The 19,649-nt window shown below is 40.9% G+C and overlaps 1 protein-coding gene across 4 annotated transcripts in view; it reads left to right on the forward strand.

Moving 5' to 3' along the window:
- ADCY7 (adenylate cyclase 7) overlaps positions 1-19,649 on the forward strand; it is a 228,426-nt gene that overhangs the window by 88,931 nt on the left and 119,846 nt on the right. For 3 of the 4 annotated variants that reach the window (XM_033942505.1, XM_033942507.1, XM_033942508.1), the window contains exon 3: positions 12,902-13,461. The exons of the other annotated variant lie outside the window; for it this stretch is intronic. In XM_033942505.1, coding sequence (XP_033798396.1) covers positions 13,288-13,461 — 174 coding nt within the window. In that variant the 5' untranslated portion in view covers positions 12,902-13,287. The remainder of the gene's footprint in view (positions 1-12,901; positions 13,462-19,649) is intronic. 4 annotated transcript variants of the gene reach the window in all.

Raw genomic sequence — 19,649 nt, forward strand, 5'->3', positions numbered from 1 at the left:
TCACACTTCCTGGGCTTAAAAACAAAACAAAAAATATCTTTCCTGGCAATGAATAAACTCTTTATTCAATTGTCTATTTGTAAACCATTCATCATGACTAGTTAATGCAATTTATCACTTCATATCTGTTTCTAATGCTATATGCTTGTTGCCATGGAAGTAACAGTAATTAAAGACGAAGTATATGTAAAGAAGCAGCCGTTTCTCTCTTTTTGTTAGGCAGATTGATAGTATAAGTTTGGCAGACAATCTAGCATAGTTTATTTGTCTTTTTAATGATTTTTGGACACTCAATTTTTGCTCTCCTGGAAACAACTTACGCTCTTTCCAGTATTTGTTGTGCAGTGTTTTCAATGGGAAAATATTTGCAAGCTAAAAAACATAGGAGCGTTTTTTTTCTTCTAAAACTTAGTGTGCTCTAAACTTTAGTAAAAGGGCCCCTTAGCAAACAGGAAGAACTGGAGGAAACAATATGATCCAAAGCCTTAGAGCTGTGGTCTCAAACTCGCGGCCCACCAGGTACTATTTTGAGGCCATTGGTATTATAATGAATGATTCTTTGTGGAAAACCTGCGCCTTAAGTGTCCGGCGGTTGCTGTAACCTCACGCAAGCGCTTTCCTGCATCTGTAGGTGATTGTGAGGTGAAGTCCATTCGCATTCAGACGCAGGAAAGCGCTTGCGTGAGGTTACAGCAGTGAGGCGGGCAATGTTCCAGAACGTAAAGTGACCATTGGAGGCAGTGCAGCTTGTGCGTGTGTCTGATGCTGGAGGAGGTGAGAGCTGAAGGTAGTTGCGGACGTGACCATCGGACACTTAAGGCACAAGTTTTCCATAAAGAATCATTCTTTATAATACTGAGGGCCTCAAAATAGTTGGTCAAAATCTTGTCTCTTGCAGTTCATACTTTGATAGTTTTTCACTTTCTGCATGTTGCACTGCTTTCAGCTGTGTATAGCTGAAATTATAAGAAGCAATTAAGGAAAGATTTATAAACTATATTACAACTTTGCATGAGGTAAAACTCATAACGAGTTTTACCTCGTGCAAAGTTGTCATTTCTTTAATAAGACATTAACTATTTTTTCTGTGGCCCTCTAAGTACCTAGAAATCCAAAATGCGGCCCTACAAAGGGTTTGAGTTTGAGACCACTGCCTTAGAAGTAAAACTCTCATATCTGTCTTGAATGGGTAGTGGCTACAAGTTCTCTGCTGAAAGCTATCTGGAGTATGTGACATGAACTGGTGGTATGGGTTCATTTCCCAGTAGACTATCCTCCAAATTTGACACCATTGCTTTGAAGACAAACCATAGATGCTTGGTAGTGCCAAAGTCCAACAGACACAAACCACAGGTAACATCATAGATGATCGATGCAACCAGGGGGCAAATCATGGGCGCTCTGGAAATTTAATAAAGACCACCTTTTATTTTAATCGACTGTGACATTACCTGTGGATTGTGATCATTGATTTGAAGACAGACCGAACAGACGTAGACGCTGAATTACTGTAAAGCGCAGTTGTTGTCTGTTCCGTGCCCCAGAATGCTGATTAACGTGAGAATTACTTCACCCTAATAGTTAAGACGCTGAGGTAATTTTTAGCATGCAGTAATTCTGAATTAAACAGCTAATGAGGCTTAGTATGTAGGTCCCAAAATAGAAAAGAGCTTTTACTGTGCCCTTAAGTTTTGTAACTGATTGCCTGCTAAAGTTGTGCATGTTTTGTGTGGCTCTCCTGCACTGTAGTGCTACCCAATTCAGGGAAAATTTTCGATCTCGATTTAGCCTATTGAATTGATTTTTCAATTCGATTCGCTTTTCCTGCCCAATTGGGTGTTTTGTTTTTTATTTTTCAAATGTCTTGGTGGGTTTATTTTGTAGCCTTTTCACCCACCCCACTCTTTGCCCTCTCCTACCCACACTGGCGCTATGGTGTAAATAGAATAAACAAAAAAGACTTTTCCTCTCTCTGCTAGGTCCTAGCTCACACTCCCTGTCTAACGCCAGCTCTGGCAGGATACACATTTCAAATCTGGCATATTGTAATCACAAATCAGAAAATTATTTCTTCTACCTTTTGTTGTCTGGTCATTATTCAAATCATGTTGGTCCAAGGCTCTGGTTTCTGTTTGTCTTTTGATAACTTGCTTGCCCATTTGACATTTTCTTCTTTCTCCATGTTTGCCATCCATTTTCCATCTCTGTCCTCCCCTTCCGTTTCCCTTCCTTCTCCTGGAAGTTTGGCATTTTTCCTTTTTTCGTCTCCATCCCCACAGTCCAGCATTTCTCTAATGACCTCTGCCCCCTCTGTGATCCTCCAGCCACCTCCCCTCACTCCATGGGATCTGATAAGGCAGTACATTTGGCGCTCTTTGGGCCACTGGCAGTGTGAGTGAAGCTTTCCCTCTGCTACTGTTCATGCCTAAGCGGGACCAGGAAGCAGTACCAGAGGGAAAATTTCCAGTCATAGAAGGCAGCGTGATTACTTCACACCCTTTTGCCAATGGTCCAAAGAATGAATGAGCGGCTGCAGCGATGGATCCCACCATCCCCAGATCCGCCATCTCATTTTCTCTACTACCCTTTCGTCCGGTATCTCTCCCTCCCCCTCCCCCACCACCCCAGGGTCCACCATCTCTCCGTTTCTCTTCCCAGCTACCCTCCTATCCAGTATCTCTATCCCCCCTCCCTCCACATCATCCCTTGGATCCAACTTCTCTTCCTTTCTTTTCCCTCCCTCCACCCCATTGTCCACCATCTCTCTCCCTGGCACCTTTGCCCCTATGCAGCACTTCCTGGCTGACCCCCCCCCCCCCCCAGTGAGCTCTGACATCAAGCCTCCTAAAGCAGGAGCACCAGCAGTGGACAGCCAGCAAGAGGCAGCGCTTAGGACAGCATTTCGCTCCTGCTTTAGGAGGCCCAAAAGTATGCGGGGAGGAGGGTAGGTCACTAAATCAGCGAGCCCTATTTTTTTAAGAAAATGAAGTGATACACTGAAGTGAATTGGCGAATTGGACAGCACTACTGCATTGTATTACATAGCTGCTTTCTAAGCAGGTTTTATTTTTTTTTTTAAATGCTCTTTATTGATCAGCAGGCATGACAATACAAGCCAGAATGTTAACAATACAAAACATAGAATTGGACAAAAGACACAAATATACATCATGACCAGTGTGTTTCAGAATATAAACAACCAACTAAGGAAATCTCTTGTTTTATACCTCAATATTCTCAATACAACATCATATGTGTACATTCCCCCCTCACCACTGGCAGTGGTCTCAAACTCAAACCCTTTGCAGGGCCACATTTTGGATTTGTAGGTACTTGGAGGGCCTCAGAAAAAAAGTTAATGTCTTATTAAAGAAATGACAATTTTGCATGAGGTAAAACTCTTTATAGTTTATAAATCTTTTCTTTTGGCTAAGTCTTAATATTAATATTGTAATTTATAGCTAAGGAGACATATGATCAAGAAACTTTTATTGTATGATAAACATACCGAGGGCCTCAAAATAGTACCTCGCGGGCTGCATGTGGCCCCCGGGCCGTGAGTTTGAAACCACTGACCTACTATATCCAATATAGAAGGAAAATGAATGGGGTTTGCTAAGCAGGATTTTGTAATAAAGATGTTTAGTTCTCTACCTACTTCGTTCTTGTGTAATGGATCTCTTAGAATGGTGGGGCTCAGGGATACCCCAGAAGCTGGTACATAATTATAGCAGACTCTTACAGCCCCAAATACTTGCAAATTCTTCCCAGCTTCTCTTACAACACACAAACCGAAAAGTGTCCTCCTGATACTGTGCCGACTGCGGTAACTGCTTAATAATAATTAGATACCGTAAAATCATAAAGCAGAAAGGCAGCTGGAAACCTGGTATCAGTTTTTAATAAAAAGCCCTTTTTAATGACTTGACTGATATTTGTCAAATATATACAAAAGCAGAAGTATGAAAACAAATAATGCAAATTATCCTTTGAATTAAGTTGAATCAAATAGTTCTTGGTTCCCCCTAAACATTATTATCTGTTTCCAATGCAAGCATTATTCACACTTCTTTACAGAGTTGACTAGTTGTAGAAACTTCTCTCTATGGTGCCTTTATCCTCCTTGAAGTTAATCAGTAGCTGTCTATCTTCTGTAACAGCTACAATGGTCTTTTTGTACAAATACTAGTGACAGAAAATTGAAGGCAGTTTTAGTACTCTGGGCAGGAGATACAAATCTGACACCACGGTAAAAAATACCGTGGTAGGAGCAATTTTTTTTTTTTAATTGATGACACTGCATACAAATTATATTTGTGTGGAGAATTGCAGGTAAAAGGGAAAGAGGATCTGTGTATGGTGCTTGCTCAGAAGAGCAATCACTTGGCATATCTCCTCCCTCTCTCCTGCCCAAAAATGGAAAAAAAAAAACATGCCTGCCACTGCTGCTTCCCTCCTGGCTGAGCTGATCGCGGCAGGGGGAGCCAAAAAAACAGTGAGGAAACTTAGAATAGTTCAGAACACAGCAATCCGCTTGATATTTGGACTAAAGAAGAGTGACCATATCAGCCCCTACTACAGACTACTACACTGGCTGCCATTCGAAGCACGGACAATATTCAAGTTTGCTTGCATATGCTTCAAGCTAGTATGGGGACTAGCCCCCACATACCTATTATCACACTTCGTACTATACAGTCATAGTAACATATAGTAACTTAGTAACATAGTAGATGACAGCAGATAAAGACCCGAATGGTCCATCCAGTCTGCCCAACCTGATTCAATTTAAATTTTTTTTTTTTTTTCTTCTTAGCTATTTCTAGGCAAGAATCCAAAGCTTTACCCTGTACTGTGCTTGGGTTCCAACTACCGAAATCTCTGTTAAGACTTACTCCAGCCCATCTACACCCTCTCAGCCATTGAAGCCCTCCCCTGCCCATCCTCCACCAAACGGCCATATACAGACACAGACCGTGCAAGTCTGCCCAGTACTGGCCTTAGTTCAATATTTAATATTATTTTCTGATTCTAAATCCTCTGTGTTCATCCCACGCTTCTTTGAACTCAGTCACAGTTTTACTCTCCACCACAGACAAACCAGAAATTGCAATCTATTCGCATATCCAAGCATTACCGGCTGTAAATACAAAACCTTCCTGGACAGAACTTTTAAGTACCAAGCAAACAAACAACACTGGCTGGACAACTACATAAATGGAGCTGAACTGACCTACATCACCTTTAGAAAAACCATAAAAACTGCCTTATTCAACAAATATGTCAACTAAACTTCAACTTCACCTCTCTCTTTTTCCTTTTTCTTTAACCTAATATGTCCCCCTGAAAAAAAAATTCTAAACAAACAGTATTATTTAGTATTATCAAAGAGGACCTCTCTGAATTTCTAAATAAACTGTATATTAAAATTGTTCCATTTCTAAGATTCTGTATACTGTAATTTTTCTATCTGCATACTGTAAATCGCTGATTGTCCAGTTCTCTTCAGTTGTAAACCACCTAGAAGTCGCAAGATTATGGCAGTATAGAAGAATAAAGTTATTATTAAAGCTGCCCATTGTGTTGGTCCCAGGCTCTGGTCTCCTGTTGTGACATGTCGATAGTGGAAAGCAGTATGCATTTTGTGTTTGGTTTTTCTCTGCTATCTCATTTATACAGTACAGTACTCCCCTGAAATTCATGTGTATGTGTGGTGGTGGGGGGGGGGGGGGGTTCCGTTCCGGGAGCACCTTCGAATAAAAAAAAAAACCCTGCAAATATTGGATGCAGTTTAGGAGCTGTTCGGAGGCGGGAGAGGGCTGAAGGGGCGGTGGCGGGTGCCTATGTAAGTCATTCGCGTCATTGAAAAATATGCAAGGTCTGCTGGACTAAATGATGCTTCTTAGAAGCTGGGTAATCTCAGGAATCAAATTGTTAGTGAATTTGTGACTTGCAGAGTGCTGGCAGGAGCAGCTATCCTGTACTCACCTGGATGTGGGGGACTTTTGTTTGTCACTGATCCTAGGAGCTTGCGAATTAGGGGCGGCGGTGGGTGCCTATAAGTCATTCGCAGTATTTTTTGGACTGCCTCTTCTGGGAACTACATGCTACACCAATCAGGAGCTGCTTTGACACGCTATCTGGTGCGTCAAAGCAGCTCTTGATTGGTGTAGCATGACTTTAGTTCCCAGAAGAGGTGGTCAGAAAATACTGCGAATGACTGAGGCTGCAAATTCGTGGGGGAGCACTGTATATATAAAATGTCTATTTGTGTTTGTGTGTGTGTATACACGCGTTTGGCTCACAGAGAAGAAAATCAATCCTTTCAAAATAATAACCTCCAAAAGTCATTTTTATTAGATTTTTGAAGGCTATGGACAGGATTGATTTTCTTCTATGTGAGCCAAAAGTACTCCTGCCTGTAATTTCATTCTGTCTGTTCAGGCCTCTAATCCACTAATTTCTCAATCAGCATACTGTTCATCAGGGTGGAACTCCCACCTCAACATGACAGTTGACATCCAGTCAGAACTGAAGTCCTAAGCATGTACTTTAACTCGACCATATTTGCGCCCGTCTCCTTTGTGAAATACTGTTTCAAATCTGCAAATATAGTGCATATTGCAGCTTGCCAAAAAGCCCCTAGTACAGGCTTACTGCAGCAAGAAAAATAATAAAAAAAAAAGCCTTACTGTTGGAGTGCGTTGAGGCATCTCGCAGTGATTTGGGGATTGGAGCATGCTACCTATGCACTAAAAGATATAAAATCTATTTTTTTAGCGCTGGAGGCAGAGAGTGAGGCTGGTGTTCATTAATCGGTTAGTGCAGCTATGTTGCTATGTATTAACTGATTAGTGCATGCTTAGCACATGAGCCCTTGCCACCTACATAATGGGCTCGCGTGGTAATGCGTTGGGAAAATTGATTTAGTCAAATTTCTAGCCCAAACTCCCAGAAGAGCCCAGAACAGGTTACAAGTTTACATACACAGTAGAAGGTTTAGCAATAATAATAATAATAACTTTATTCTTTTATACCGCCATAACCAAAAGTTCTAGGTGGTTTACACTAAAAAGAGCTGGACAATCGGCGAAATACAATAATACAGTAAAAAATACAAATATTTGTAAAATAGAATTTCAATAATAAAACTCACTAAGTAATAAATATATAACAACAGATAAAAAGGATGAAGAGCAGTAGTAGAAATTCCTATCTGACCATTAAGGGAAATAAGAAAGTCAGCCATTTTATCTTTACAGTTAAAATGGCCTTAGCATGCAGGAATGACATGTGTAAGGGCACACTAAAGCCACTTTTTGTCATAGTTTGGTAAAAAGACCCCATAGTATGCAATTCTATTTGGGGTACTACGAGCTCCTCGGACTTCTGCGCCATTATGTCCATGTGTTCAACGGGGCCTTCTCTATCTTCCACATCTTGTGGCACACATTCCACTCTATTGTGCACAAACCGTTCACTCCCTCTGTCTTTTCGCCAATATTGGGAAATCTGTTAGATGTTTGTGCAGGCAGTGAAGATCAGCTCAGTAGAAGTTGAGGCAGCCAATTCACTGCTGATTTCACCCGAGAAGTCCACCATGGAAATATTTAAACGTGCCTCTCTTGCCTTTCTTCCGAAGTAAGATAAACTAACTATTTCACATCTCCCTTTCCTGTTCCATACACAAACTTTCTGCGCTGTAACTCCTTTGCTGTTACCTCTAGCTCTCTGTTACCTAGTGCCTGTTCTCACTTCTTTGGAACAGGATAGTGGATAAAGGTAAAACATAGTAGCAAAGTAAATGACAGTAGATAAAGACCTGAATGGTCCAGTCTGCCCTGTAATCACATGTATTACAATTTCATGATTTAAATTTCTTTTTTAAAAAATCTTTGAGTTTCTAAAGCTAACAAAAATGCAATACAATATCTATACAAATAATAGTAATCATATATTCACTTATAATCAATCAGAATCCATACAACATTAACACCCCCCCTAACACCCCCCCAACCAACATTTTCATAAGGGAATAGAACCATACAAAAGAAATGCCCCCCTCCCGCCCTCCCTCCCCCTGGGTGTGTGTGTATTATACCAACAGAAATGAAATTAAAGTGTCTTTTCTTTGATATTTCTGGGCCATTGACCTTGGAAGTCTACCCGGTACTGTCCTTGGATTCCAACTACTGGAGTTGCCATTAAAGCTCACTCCAGCCTAGTCAAACCATCTCTGTGGTTCTCCCTCTGGTGTCACTTCCTGGTCCCTCCCCCAGCTTTTCAAACAAACAATACATTTACAAGTAGCTTTGAGTTCATGCAGGAGCCATCACGGGGAGAAGGGCTATGTAAATAAGATTAAATGGACATTTATTTTAGAGAATGACACGGTGACTCAATTCATCACCGTTCCCATCCCCATGGATAATCGCGGGAAACAATCCTGTGTCATTCTTTAGTGTCTATCTCAACCTTGGTCCTACACCAGCATTCTTCAGTGCAAGTCTTGAGGGTCATGGTTGTGCCCCATTCATACTTTTTTTTTTGTAAATCTTTATTCATTTTTAAAACTACAATTGTGCATAATAAATCATTTACATAGAATATTAAAATTGAAGCACAATAAACTTACCAAGATTATTAACAAAAAATTATTTCCCCCCTCCCTTCCATCAGTTAATCAATAAATAAAATTCTGACAAGAACATAAAAATATCCATTGAACAAGTCCAAAAAACCCTACCTTCCACCCCCTCCCAGGATGTGTATGATTTCCCATTTACCAAGATCAATCTTTACAGTACTTAGTTAATGGTTCCTAAACATCCATGAATTTTTTGTAACTACCCTTCTGAATAGCCATAAACCTTTCCATCATAAGCTGAAGCTGAACCCAGACAAAACTAAACTCCTACTACTAGAGAAGGACAAAAAACCATCCCTAACAGAACTGGAAGTAAACTCAATCAAGTACCCAATGCAGAGCTCCCTCAAAATCCTAGGTATACATTTAGACAGATGCTGCACAATGCAAACACAAATCCATAAAATCACCCAAAAAGCATTCTTCACAATGCGAAATCTAAGAAAAATCAGAAAATTCTTTAATAAAGACCAATTCAGGATCATTGTCCAATCCCTTGTGCTAAGTATCGTAGACTACTGCAACAGCCTCTACTTACCTTGCCCTACCAACACAATAAATAAACTACAGACCATCCAGAACACAGCCCTCAGACTCATATAGTCACTCAACAAACACGACCACATTACCAATGCATACTTAGAATCTCACTGGCTACCAATAAAAGCACGAACACAATTCAAACTCTACTGTCTCCTTTTCAAAGTAACCCACGGCACGGCACCCAGCTACCTAAACAACCGTTTTCACTACTACCTCTCACCCAGAAGAAGGAGAACACAGAACCTTTTCACCTACCCACCTCTCAACGATACTCGTCGTAAGAAACTTTACGACAACCTTCTGGGGACACAGGCAGCTAAAATTGACTCTGACATCTCAAAACTACTGACCAAAACAACAGACATAAAAGAGTTCCGTAAAGAAATAAAAACACTACTGTTCAAAAAATATCTCCCATCACTCTAACCACCATCCAATGAGTTCCCAATCAACGCCTTTGGAAACACCCACCTATAGTATCTCTTTGTCTGTGATCTAGAATTACTGTAACTCTTTTACACCCCACCTGACTTAACTTGTTTCAGTTGATATGCATTATCTTCTGTGATATGTATTATCTTCTGTGATATGTATTATCTTCTGTGATATGTATTATCTTCTGTGATATCTATTATCTTCTGTGATATGTATTATCTTCCGTGAAATTGAAGTATCATAATTCTTTACGGTTCCTGTAACTTACTCTTATCCTGTAATGTAATTCTACTGGAAATGCCCAGATATCTTCTATATTGTAATCCGCCTAGAACCGCAAGGCACAGGCGGAATAGAAATCCCTAATGTAATGTAATCTTAAAAACATAACACAGGACTCCCACCAAAATAAATAATTTAATCTATCCCAATTTTTCCAATTTCTTAAAATAAACTGTATGGCAACCCCTGTCATTATAAAAAGAAGTTCATTATTTCTGATAGATATTTGACTCTTATCTCATAAATGTACCAAATAAAATTGTATCGTACGATAACGCCACTGGATTCTCTCATACTCTTGATTCTTCCCTCTCTCCTTAAAGAATGATATGGAGATGTTTTCCCGCAGTTTTCTGTGGGGATGGGAATGGTGTTATAAGAAGTGACCCAACACACAAAAAGGGGAAACAATTATAAATTGGATTTGCCAAGTCCAGTCTGGAAGAAAAATGATACAATATATTTAAAATGTAAATCCCACAGACTTTTTAGTATATGTGATTGATGAGCTGTCTTAAAATGCAATATAGTGTTACAGAAACAGAAAAATAACGACGCTTCACGGTAGCGTTATTGACAAAAATGATATAAATACAAACTGACGTATAATTTAAAGACAGGATGTGATAGATGAAAACTGTTCAGATTTAGAGTCAGCATGTGGCCCTTTTTAGGGTACAGGTGACAGAACTCCAGTAGCAAAATGCTTGTTGACTAGTGCTGCTATTGCCCACCAATCCTACTACTACTTATCTCAATAGTGCCGTCAGACTCATGCTTTATTAACCATATAAGAGATTACTTATTTATTTATATTCCGCTCTATCAAAATATTTCTAGGCAGGTTCTAAGTCAACATACACAATTTTTAAGACCAACAATCTCATCTACAAAAATTAAACAGTATTAGTTATTTAAAAATTAAACAGATCTTCAAAAATGTCATAATTTGAAAAGTGTAAAAAAAAAGATCTGATTAAATAGATCCACAGTTAAGCAACTCTTTTAAACAGAAATGTGTTTAAAGAATATTTAAAACTTTTCACATCTTGCAAAACCCTAATCTGTTCTGGGAACTGGTTCCAGAGTTGAGGTCCTTTTTACATAAATAAATGAAATTCCTATATGCTTCAAGATAAATTGCATGAAAAGATGCCACATCCAGAGCATTAGCTCCTGAAGAGCGTAACATTCTCTCTGGTTGATGAATGTGGAGCAAAGCAGCTGAAACAAGGAGACATTTTTCCAACTAATGCCTTAAAAACATGTGACATTAATATCTAACAAATACAGTATTCAATAGGTAACGATCCCTGCTCAACAGAGCATTAACTGTTAAATCACACCACTTATACTGTATTTGGTTAAAACAAAAAACAAACCAAATTCTTGCCTTCAAATAAAAGCCCCTGTGTCTTACTAAAGTCCTACAGAATAACAAGCAAAGTTCATGTGAAGGGGCAGGGCATGACGCCTCATGAGTCAATGCTGCCTATGAGTTAAGCAGACTGTTGATGTCATCAAAGTGCATCTTCCATGCTAAGCATTGGCTCCTCCATCCTAGGGTTACCATATGGCTCCAGAGGAAGGACAGATCGAGACATCCGGGTTTTACTTCCATTGAAAGCAATGGAAGTAAAAACCGGCTGTCTCAATCCGTTCTTTTTTTTCTTCTTCTAGAGCTGTGTGGTAACCCTCAGTCAGTAGGTGGTAGTAAAAAGCATGCAATGGTCACAAAACACAAACAGGTAGCAGCAGAAATACCTGGGAGATAATGACAGAAGGTGGGAGAGTCTCAGAAGCCAATGCTGCCTATAGTATAAGCATTAAATTGCATTATTTGGTTCAAGGAAAGCTATACCTACTTTGTACTCTGCATTATTACAAAAGTAACCCTCCCCCCATCAACTGAAAGTTGAAGAGAGAAAGTTGACGAGTTTTAGAAATTCATCAGGTTGGTTCCTGCTGCAGTTTCACTGAATCTTAACAATCATGTTTGAAATGTAATCTCATGTTTGAAATGTAATCTCATGTTTGAAATGTAATTGCATTGGGATGGAGAGAGATGGTACAGGGCAGTGAGGGAGAGAGAGAGAGAGAGAGAGAGAGAGGAAGGGGGGACAGAGTGTAGAGCCTGGCAGGGAGTGAGAGGGGCTGGATGCAGAGCCTGGCAGGGTAGGAAGGGAAGGGGGCTGGATGCAGGGCAGGGAGTGAGAGGGGCTGGGTGCAGAGCCTGGCAGGGCAGGAAGGGAAGGGGGCTGGATGCAGGGCAGGGAGTGAGAGGGGCTGGGTGTAGAGCCTGGCAGGGTAGGAAGGGGGCTGGATGCAGGGCAGGAAGTGAGAGGGGCTAAGTGCAGAGCCTGGCAGGACAGGAAGGGAAGGGGGCCGGATGCAGGGCAGGGAGTGAGAGGGCCTGGGTGCAGAGCCTGGCAGGGCAGGAAGGGAAGGGGGCCGGATGCAGGGCGCAGGGAGTGAGAGGGGCTAGGCTGGCAGGGAGTGAGTGGGGCTTGGTGCAGAACCTGGCAGGGAGTAAGGGGGGCTTGGTGCAGAACCTGACAGGGAACCTGCTTGTTCCATCTCTCTCCTTCCTCTTTCCCTCGTATCTGATTTACTCTCAAGAGGTAATGTCATGGATAGTAATCTGAGCATGGTAGCTTCTAGGGTTTCAGGAAACTGGAGAGCTGCATAAAGAATTCTGCAATATACAGTAGAACTTGAAAAGAAAATGTTTAATTGCTGTAGGATGGATCTTTTAGTGCTAAAGCCATATTAGTGTATTTGGTTGTTTTTTGTTTTTTTTTTAAATTTAACACAGTGTAAAGTATCTCATAACATTTTGTTAAAGCAGGTAAATCTTCTGAAGTATTGGTGTTTTGGTGAAAGGTACTGAATTACTCCACTTTGCTACCTGTTTTGGTCCCATCAGGACACTTTGTCAGCATTGCATCTTCTTATCCTCAGTAAGTCTGTTGCTCATTTTTACTCTTTCCACAGAGCTTGCAATTAAGGGATATTCGACCAGCTCTTCGAGGCTTCATAACCGATGCGGCAGAAGAGAAAAGAGCGTGTACCAGCCGACGAAGCAAGTCAGCTGCAACATGCTTGGAGCTATTGATGGAGCGGCACATGGTTTGAGGGAGGGGGAGGGACCATTTTTCTTCATGCTGTGATCCCAGCACAATATTCGTGAGAAGCACAAGCACAGAATGTGAATCGCCAGCTGTGGTCCGAGAAAGCAGAACAAACTACTGCTCCTGAGCGCACAGAAAGTGTCTTTGTTTTTTTTTTTTTTGTTTTGTGTTTTGAGGCTGGCTCACATTTATTTTTCACAGACTATTCTCGGGCTCCCTAAAAACTGGGTAAAGCAAAGCAGGAGTAAAATGCCATCTAAAGGGAAATATTTCATAAATGACGACGAAGATTGGAAAATCACAGATTCCTTGTATGAGACCTACCAGCGGGTGACCCAGCACTACCCACTGCTGCTTATTCTGCTGTCCATTTCCATCATTTCTTGTATTGCCCTTATTATCGTCTTCTTTGCATTTCAGCACGTGAGTACAAGAAAGCTAGGAACCGTACATCTGTTTTATCCGCAGAGTTCAGACATCTAGTGCATCCCTTTTTTTTTTTTTTTTTATCCACACATTTGGAAGACTGTCTGTATGTGGTAGGAAAATACATTTCTGTTTTTTTTCTGAAATATTTATGGCTTGGCCATTCTGTACTAAATAACTTATCTTTGCATTTCTGCATTTTTCTTTGTGTTTACATAAGCACCGGAGAGACAAAAGGGTTGAATAAATCGTGCAAGTGATTAGGATTTGTTGGTTAGGATTTGTTAATATTGATCAGATTTTAGTTTCTTGAATGGATGTTGATTTTCTCTTTTATTAGAAAGAAAATCTGATTTGTGTCCCACAGAAAGGTTAAGCTGGCCTTTCTGTGATCTCATTGTAATGCTCCGTCTGCTTTGTTTAAGCTCCAGGTTGAGATGAGCTGACTTAGCATTTTGACACACCCTTAATGTAGTTCATAATGAAAGTGATACACCCATGTCTTTCCTTGTTTATATTCTGATGAGAGATGCTTTGCTAGTTGCATCTATGATAGTTAAAAAATGTATGAAATGTTACAAGGAGTGCTTAGTATAAGTGGGAGGGGGTGTTCTAAATGCGGGATGACGTATCAATAGATTTGGACCCTAGGGGCTGCACAGAACATTTTCTTCATGGTCCTCTCCTCTCTTCACTGAATGCATAACCTCTTATTCAAAGGAGTAGTTTCTCTCTTGGGGGAAAGATGGGGGAGGGATTTCCCTTGAAGACCCTGGCATAGATGTAGGCTCCTTCAAGCAATCACTCAGATAACGGGGTGCTCCAACTCTCTTTACTAAAAATGCATGCAAAAATGCATCCTCTCTACTCTAACTTGGAATGGTCCTTAATGTTGGCGGGTACTGAAAAGATCCTTACACTAGCATTGTTCAGACAAATTTAAAGTGACAGTCCTTCCCAGTGCAACTTAGTCTAGCCAACAGATATTAAGGACATGCACTTGACCAGATGAGGGATTATTAGTTTCTAATGTCTGAGCGAGCACAGTAAGTGCTTCAATAGAGTTGGGAGTTTCTCATTAGACTACTAATGGAGGGATGTGGTTCATTTGTACAAAAGCAGAAGTGATGAGGAGGTTTGGAACTACAGGTCAGTTAGCCTGACCTCTGCGGTGAGTAAATAATGAAAAGTTTGTTAATAGAGGGATTGTGCAATTTCTGTAATATAGTGGATTGTTGAATTCAGCACGGCATGGTGTTACTAAAGATAAGTCTCATCAGACAATCCTGAACAATCTCAATTTCTTTGACTAGGTGACCAGAGAGTTGTATCAGGGTGAGGGGGTGGGGTGGAAGGAGACACTAGATACACTACACTTCCTCAATTTCAGCAAGAGCTTTAACATGGTTCTGCGTAAGCTGAGCACTCTTGGTAAAGTGACTAGATCAGAAACAAGTTGAGTGGGAGGCATTAAAGGATAGTGGTAAATGAAGTTCATCCTGAGACTAGGGGGGTTAGCAGTGACATGCTGCAGAGGTTAGTCTGGGTCTAACTACTTTTCTACAATATTGTGGAAGGACTGTCTAATTGTCTGCCTCTTTGGAGATGATACCAAAATTTGCAATTGGGTAGATACCCTGGTGTATAACATGAGGAAGGTCTAGAGTATGGAAGCTAAAATTTAGTGCTAAAAAATATAGGGAATTATCATATTTGATGTTCTGAGATGATCAAACAGGTAGAAGTTGTGTGGGCAAGAGCCAGAAGAGTATGTTGGGAGAGGAATAACTTAGCAGGAAAATAGAATTGATAATACCTCAGAGTCTCTGATGGATCTCAATGGAGCACTTTATATCCTTTTGAAGGTGTGGTGGTCAGGATTATATAAACAGGATGGAATTGGTACAGCGGGTGGCTATTAAAATGGTCAGTGATCACATAAAGCTTATGAGGACAGACTTAAAGTTCTTGGGAGAGGGGATTAATATGATAGAGATTTACCTCCATGATATAAATACACATGATCCCTCTCATTTGAAAGGAAGCCCTGGAATGAGAAGTCATAGGATGGAGGTTAAAAGAGGTAAGATTAATTTACGGAACTATTTCTTTATAGAAACAGTTCTAGGTATATGCAACAAATTTCTACTGGAGTTGATGGAGAGGAGGGTTGCATCTGAATGCAAAAAAGCATGGGACAAGCATAGCCACATCTCCGAGGGAGGAGGAGTTGTAGAGTGTAGTAGTTGGTATGGATGGGCATACTCGATAGACTATGTGGTCCTTATCCACTGTGTCTCTAAAGCCTGTGGGATATGACAAAATTTAGGTGAAAGAATACATTTGATAAAACATTATTTTAAGCAGGATAGGCTGCTGGTTCAGTGGTAGTGCTGTGCATTGACATACATAAGAGCCCTGGTTCAACTCTGGAGCTGGATCTTCCACACTTGCTGGGTTGACTGGGGATGCTGTGCAGGCAGTGTCCTTTACCACATAGGGGACATGCAAAGTTGTGAACATCGCACAAGGTTTGACACCACAGTGACTAGATCAAAGGCCAATATTCCTGAAAGAACCCTGCTGTATTTCCCACAGGCCAACCTTACCACTGCAACAATTCTGCTGGCATAGAAAAAAATAGGGGGAAAGAATCTCCAGGTACTACCAAACAAATACAGAAAGTACTCGTATTCAAGCTCTAGATTTTTGTTTAATGAGCTTTTCTTGGCCTTTTAAAGCCACAATGTGTTTTGGGGTGTGTTTTTTTTTTTTAAGTAAAATGTATGTAGGTTTACTTTCTTCTGCTGCAGAATACAGAGATGATGAAAAGGAGACACAGTCTGGTTGTAGGGAAGAAATGAGGTACATGAATGCTAGCATGAGGATGTACGTGAGTGAATTACTGGGGCTTTTTTTTTTTTGGCTTTCATTCCTTATGGCTTATGCTGTCGATTGATGATTGTAGAAGTAATGACAGGGTCTCTAATGTGTACAGACCTCTGAAGAAATAAATAGAACTAGGATGATTTCTTTGCTATTGTCTGGAGATTTGTCTGTTTGGATGATCTCTTACTCTCTGTGTTATGAATAATGGTGCATTTACGTATAAAATCACTTCAGAAGACCGAAATGCTGTTTCCAAAGTTGAATGCTATTTAGGGTCCTTGGGGGCTGGGATGAGGTCAGATACTATTTCTTGTGATGAAGCTTTGTGGCTGACCAAAGTAAAGCAGTGGAAAATACTATAACAGACAGCTGCAATACTGGGCCTATAGATGGGAGGGGGTGGGAGAGAAAATCATTGAAGGTCCTAAGCACTCATGGACAGAAGATTGCAATGCTGAGAGATTCTAAGTTGCAAAGCTGACATACGTAAGTATACGGCCATAAAAGTGGTAATTAGTATGAATAATGAGAGAGGTATCTATCTGCTCCTGACCAGACAACTTGCAGTCCCAGTAAAACGCGCACAAAAAAAAATCCATGCCTTCAGTCAAGAATTAAGAATGGTTAAGAATTTGAATGGATTTCTCTTACTTTATATAAGGATGGTATCCTGGTCTCAGGGAAGTCCATCCCTGGTATCACATTCCAGGGCTGTGGTGCTCCACAGAACACTTCTTCCTTTCTCCAGTTTCCTCTCAGCATGTATACCCTTGTCCCAGGGAGCAAGTTCTCTTTGGGAAAGAAGGGATTTCCCTTCAAGACCCTGCATAGAAGTACTCAAAGATAACTCTCAGATATGTGCTGTTTCAGCTCTGAATTTGGGTGCAAAACAATTACTGGTTTGAGTTAGTTTTTTTAACCTGAGGTTGTACAGCATTTAATAAACATTGGAAGGGTCCACACTCTTAATCTATCGCCGTGATGCCTCATGAATAATTATCTTTTTTGGGTAACAGGCCTCTTGATATCTGGGGCAATCTTACCCACTCCTGAGTCGAGCACAGACCTTTCTGGGATCTACTTCTACATACACTTTCCAAAGATGAATAATCTTGTATATTGTATTTCCTCTATAGTCCAGCTCCTTAGTAGGGCTTCTACCTCCTTGATTGTGTTGGATTGAGGGTCAAGTTTTGCTCCACTCCTTGAAGAGCTGGCAGAGGGGTGGGTAAAGCGTCTCCCCTGTTGCATTCATTTCACACCAGACATAACTAAAAAGGCCAAGAGAGACTTCACACATTCCGACTTCTGTGGTAAGCAGATTAATGGAAACACTTTTAAAAACAGAATGGTCAAGTTTCTGAAATCCATTGGATTATAGGACTGGAGGCAAGATGGATTCACTAGAGGCAGGTCTTGTTAGACAAATCTGATCATTTTCTTTAACTGGGTGACCAGAGAATTGGATAGAGGATGTGCACTAGATGTGGTGTATTTAGATTTTAGCAAAGCCTTTGACAGTGTTCCACACATCTAATAAATAAACTGAGTGCCCTCAGGATGGGTTCCAAAGTGACGGGCTGGGTCAAAAACTGGTTGAGTGGAAGGCGACAGAGGGTAGTGATCAATGGAGATCACTCTGAGAGAAAGGGATATTACCAGTGGTGTGCCTCAAGGTTCTGTTCTTGGGCCTGTTCTTTTTAACATTTTTATAAACGATATTGCTGAAGGGTTGTCGGGTAAGATTTGCCTCTTTGCGGATGATACCAAAATCTGCAATAGAGTAGACACGTTGGATGGTGTGAATAACATGAAGAAAGACCTGGCAAAGCTTGAAGAATGGTGTGAAATTTGACAGCTAAAATTTAATGCTAATAAATGCAAGTTCATGCATTTGGGCTGCAAAAACCCGAAGGAATGGTACAATTTAAGGGGTGAAGAACTTATGTGCACAACAGAAGAGCGGGACTTAGGTGTGATTGTATGTGATGATCTTAAGGTGGCCAAACAGGTTGAAAAGGTGACAACAAAAGCTAGAAGGATGCTAGGGTGCATAGAACGAAGTATGGCTAGTAGGAAAAAGGAGGTATTGATGCCCCTGTATAAAACTTTGGTGAGACCTCATTTAGAATATTGTGTATAATTCTGGAGGCCGCACCTTCAAAAAGATATAAAAAGGATGGAGTTTGTCCAGAAGAAGGCTATTAAAATGGTATGTGGTCCTCATCATAAGGTGTATGGGGACAGACTTAAAGATCTCAATCTGTTTACTTTGGAGGAAAGGCGGGAGAGGGAAAATATGATAGAGACGTTTAAATACCTACATAATGTAAATGCGTATGAGTCGAGTCTCATTTGAAAGGAAACTCTGCAATGAGAAGGCATAGGATGAAGTTAAGAGGTGATAGGCTCCGGAGTAATCTAAGGAAATACTTTTTTACAGAAAGGGTGGTAGATGCATGGAACAGTCTCCCGGAAGAAGTGGTAGAGACAGAGACTTTTTGAATTCAAAAGGGCCTGGGATAGGCATGTGGAATCTCTCAGAGAGAGAAAGAGATAATGATCACTGCAGATGGGCAGATTAGACAGGCCATTTGGCTTTTATCTGCCATCATGTTTCTATAAAGCAAAGGACAGCTCTGTACACACTGTACCCACAAACCACCCCATACACATGCTCTCCCGAGATCTCTAACTTTTATACATAGGGATAGGCATTCCATATTTTGACTGTTTTAGAATAGAGTTGAAAACCTGGCCTTTTCTATGATTGCTAAGAAGTTGGGAATGGTGTACTATATTTTGAGGTAGAAGCTAGTCAAAACCAGATTTTTCAGCTTTGGCTGAAACTAAATCTGTGGCCACAAATCACCACTGTGGCAAAAATTTGCTTCTGTCTATACAGGCTCAAATCACAAAATGGCTGCTGTGACCTTTCAGTGACAGTCTCATGAGTCGGCAGTGGCAGGAGCGACTGGCAATCACTCCTGCCCTGGTTAAGCCACTAGACCACCAGCACTCATAAGGTAGACCCAGGAAGGGACTAGGAGGAGTGGTAGGAGGATGGAAGGGCAGAAGAATGAGCTATGTATTTGGTTGCGGGTGGTGGTGGTGGTTGTTGGGAGGAGGGGGGGAAGAGATTGCTTTCAGCTGAAAATGCACCAGTATTTTCGGATGAAATCGAAACATGGCCAGATCAGAATTTCAGGCTGGTCTTGTCGCCAAAACCGAAATTTGGGCAGCCTCGATTTAGAGGTTTGTATGACGACTTACTGGGTGGGATTAGCTGGTGGTTG

This window comes from Geotrypetes seraphini, chromosome 4 (genome assembly GCF_902459505.1).
Source record: "Geotrypetes seraphini chromosome 4, aGeoSer1.1, whole genome shotgun sequence".
NCBI classification, from domain to species: domain Eukaryota; kingdom Metazoa; phylum Chordata; class Amphibia; order Gymnophiona; family Dermophiidae; genus Geotrypetes; species Geotrypetes seraphini.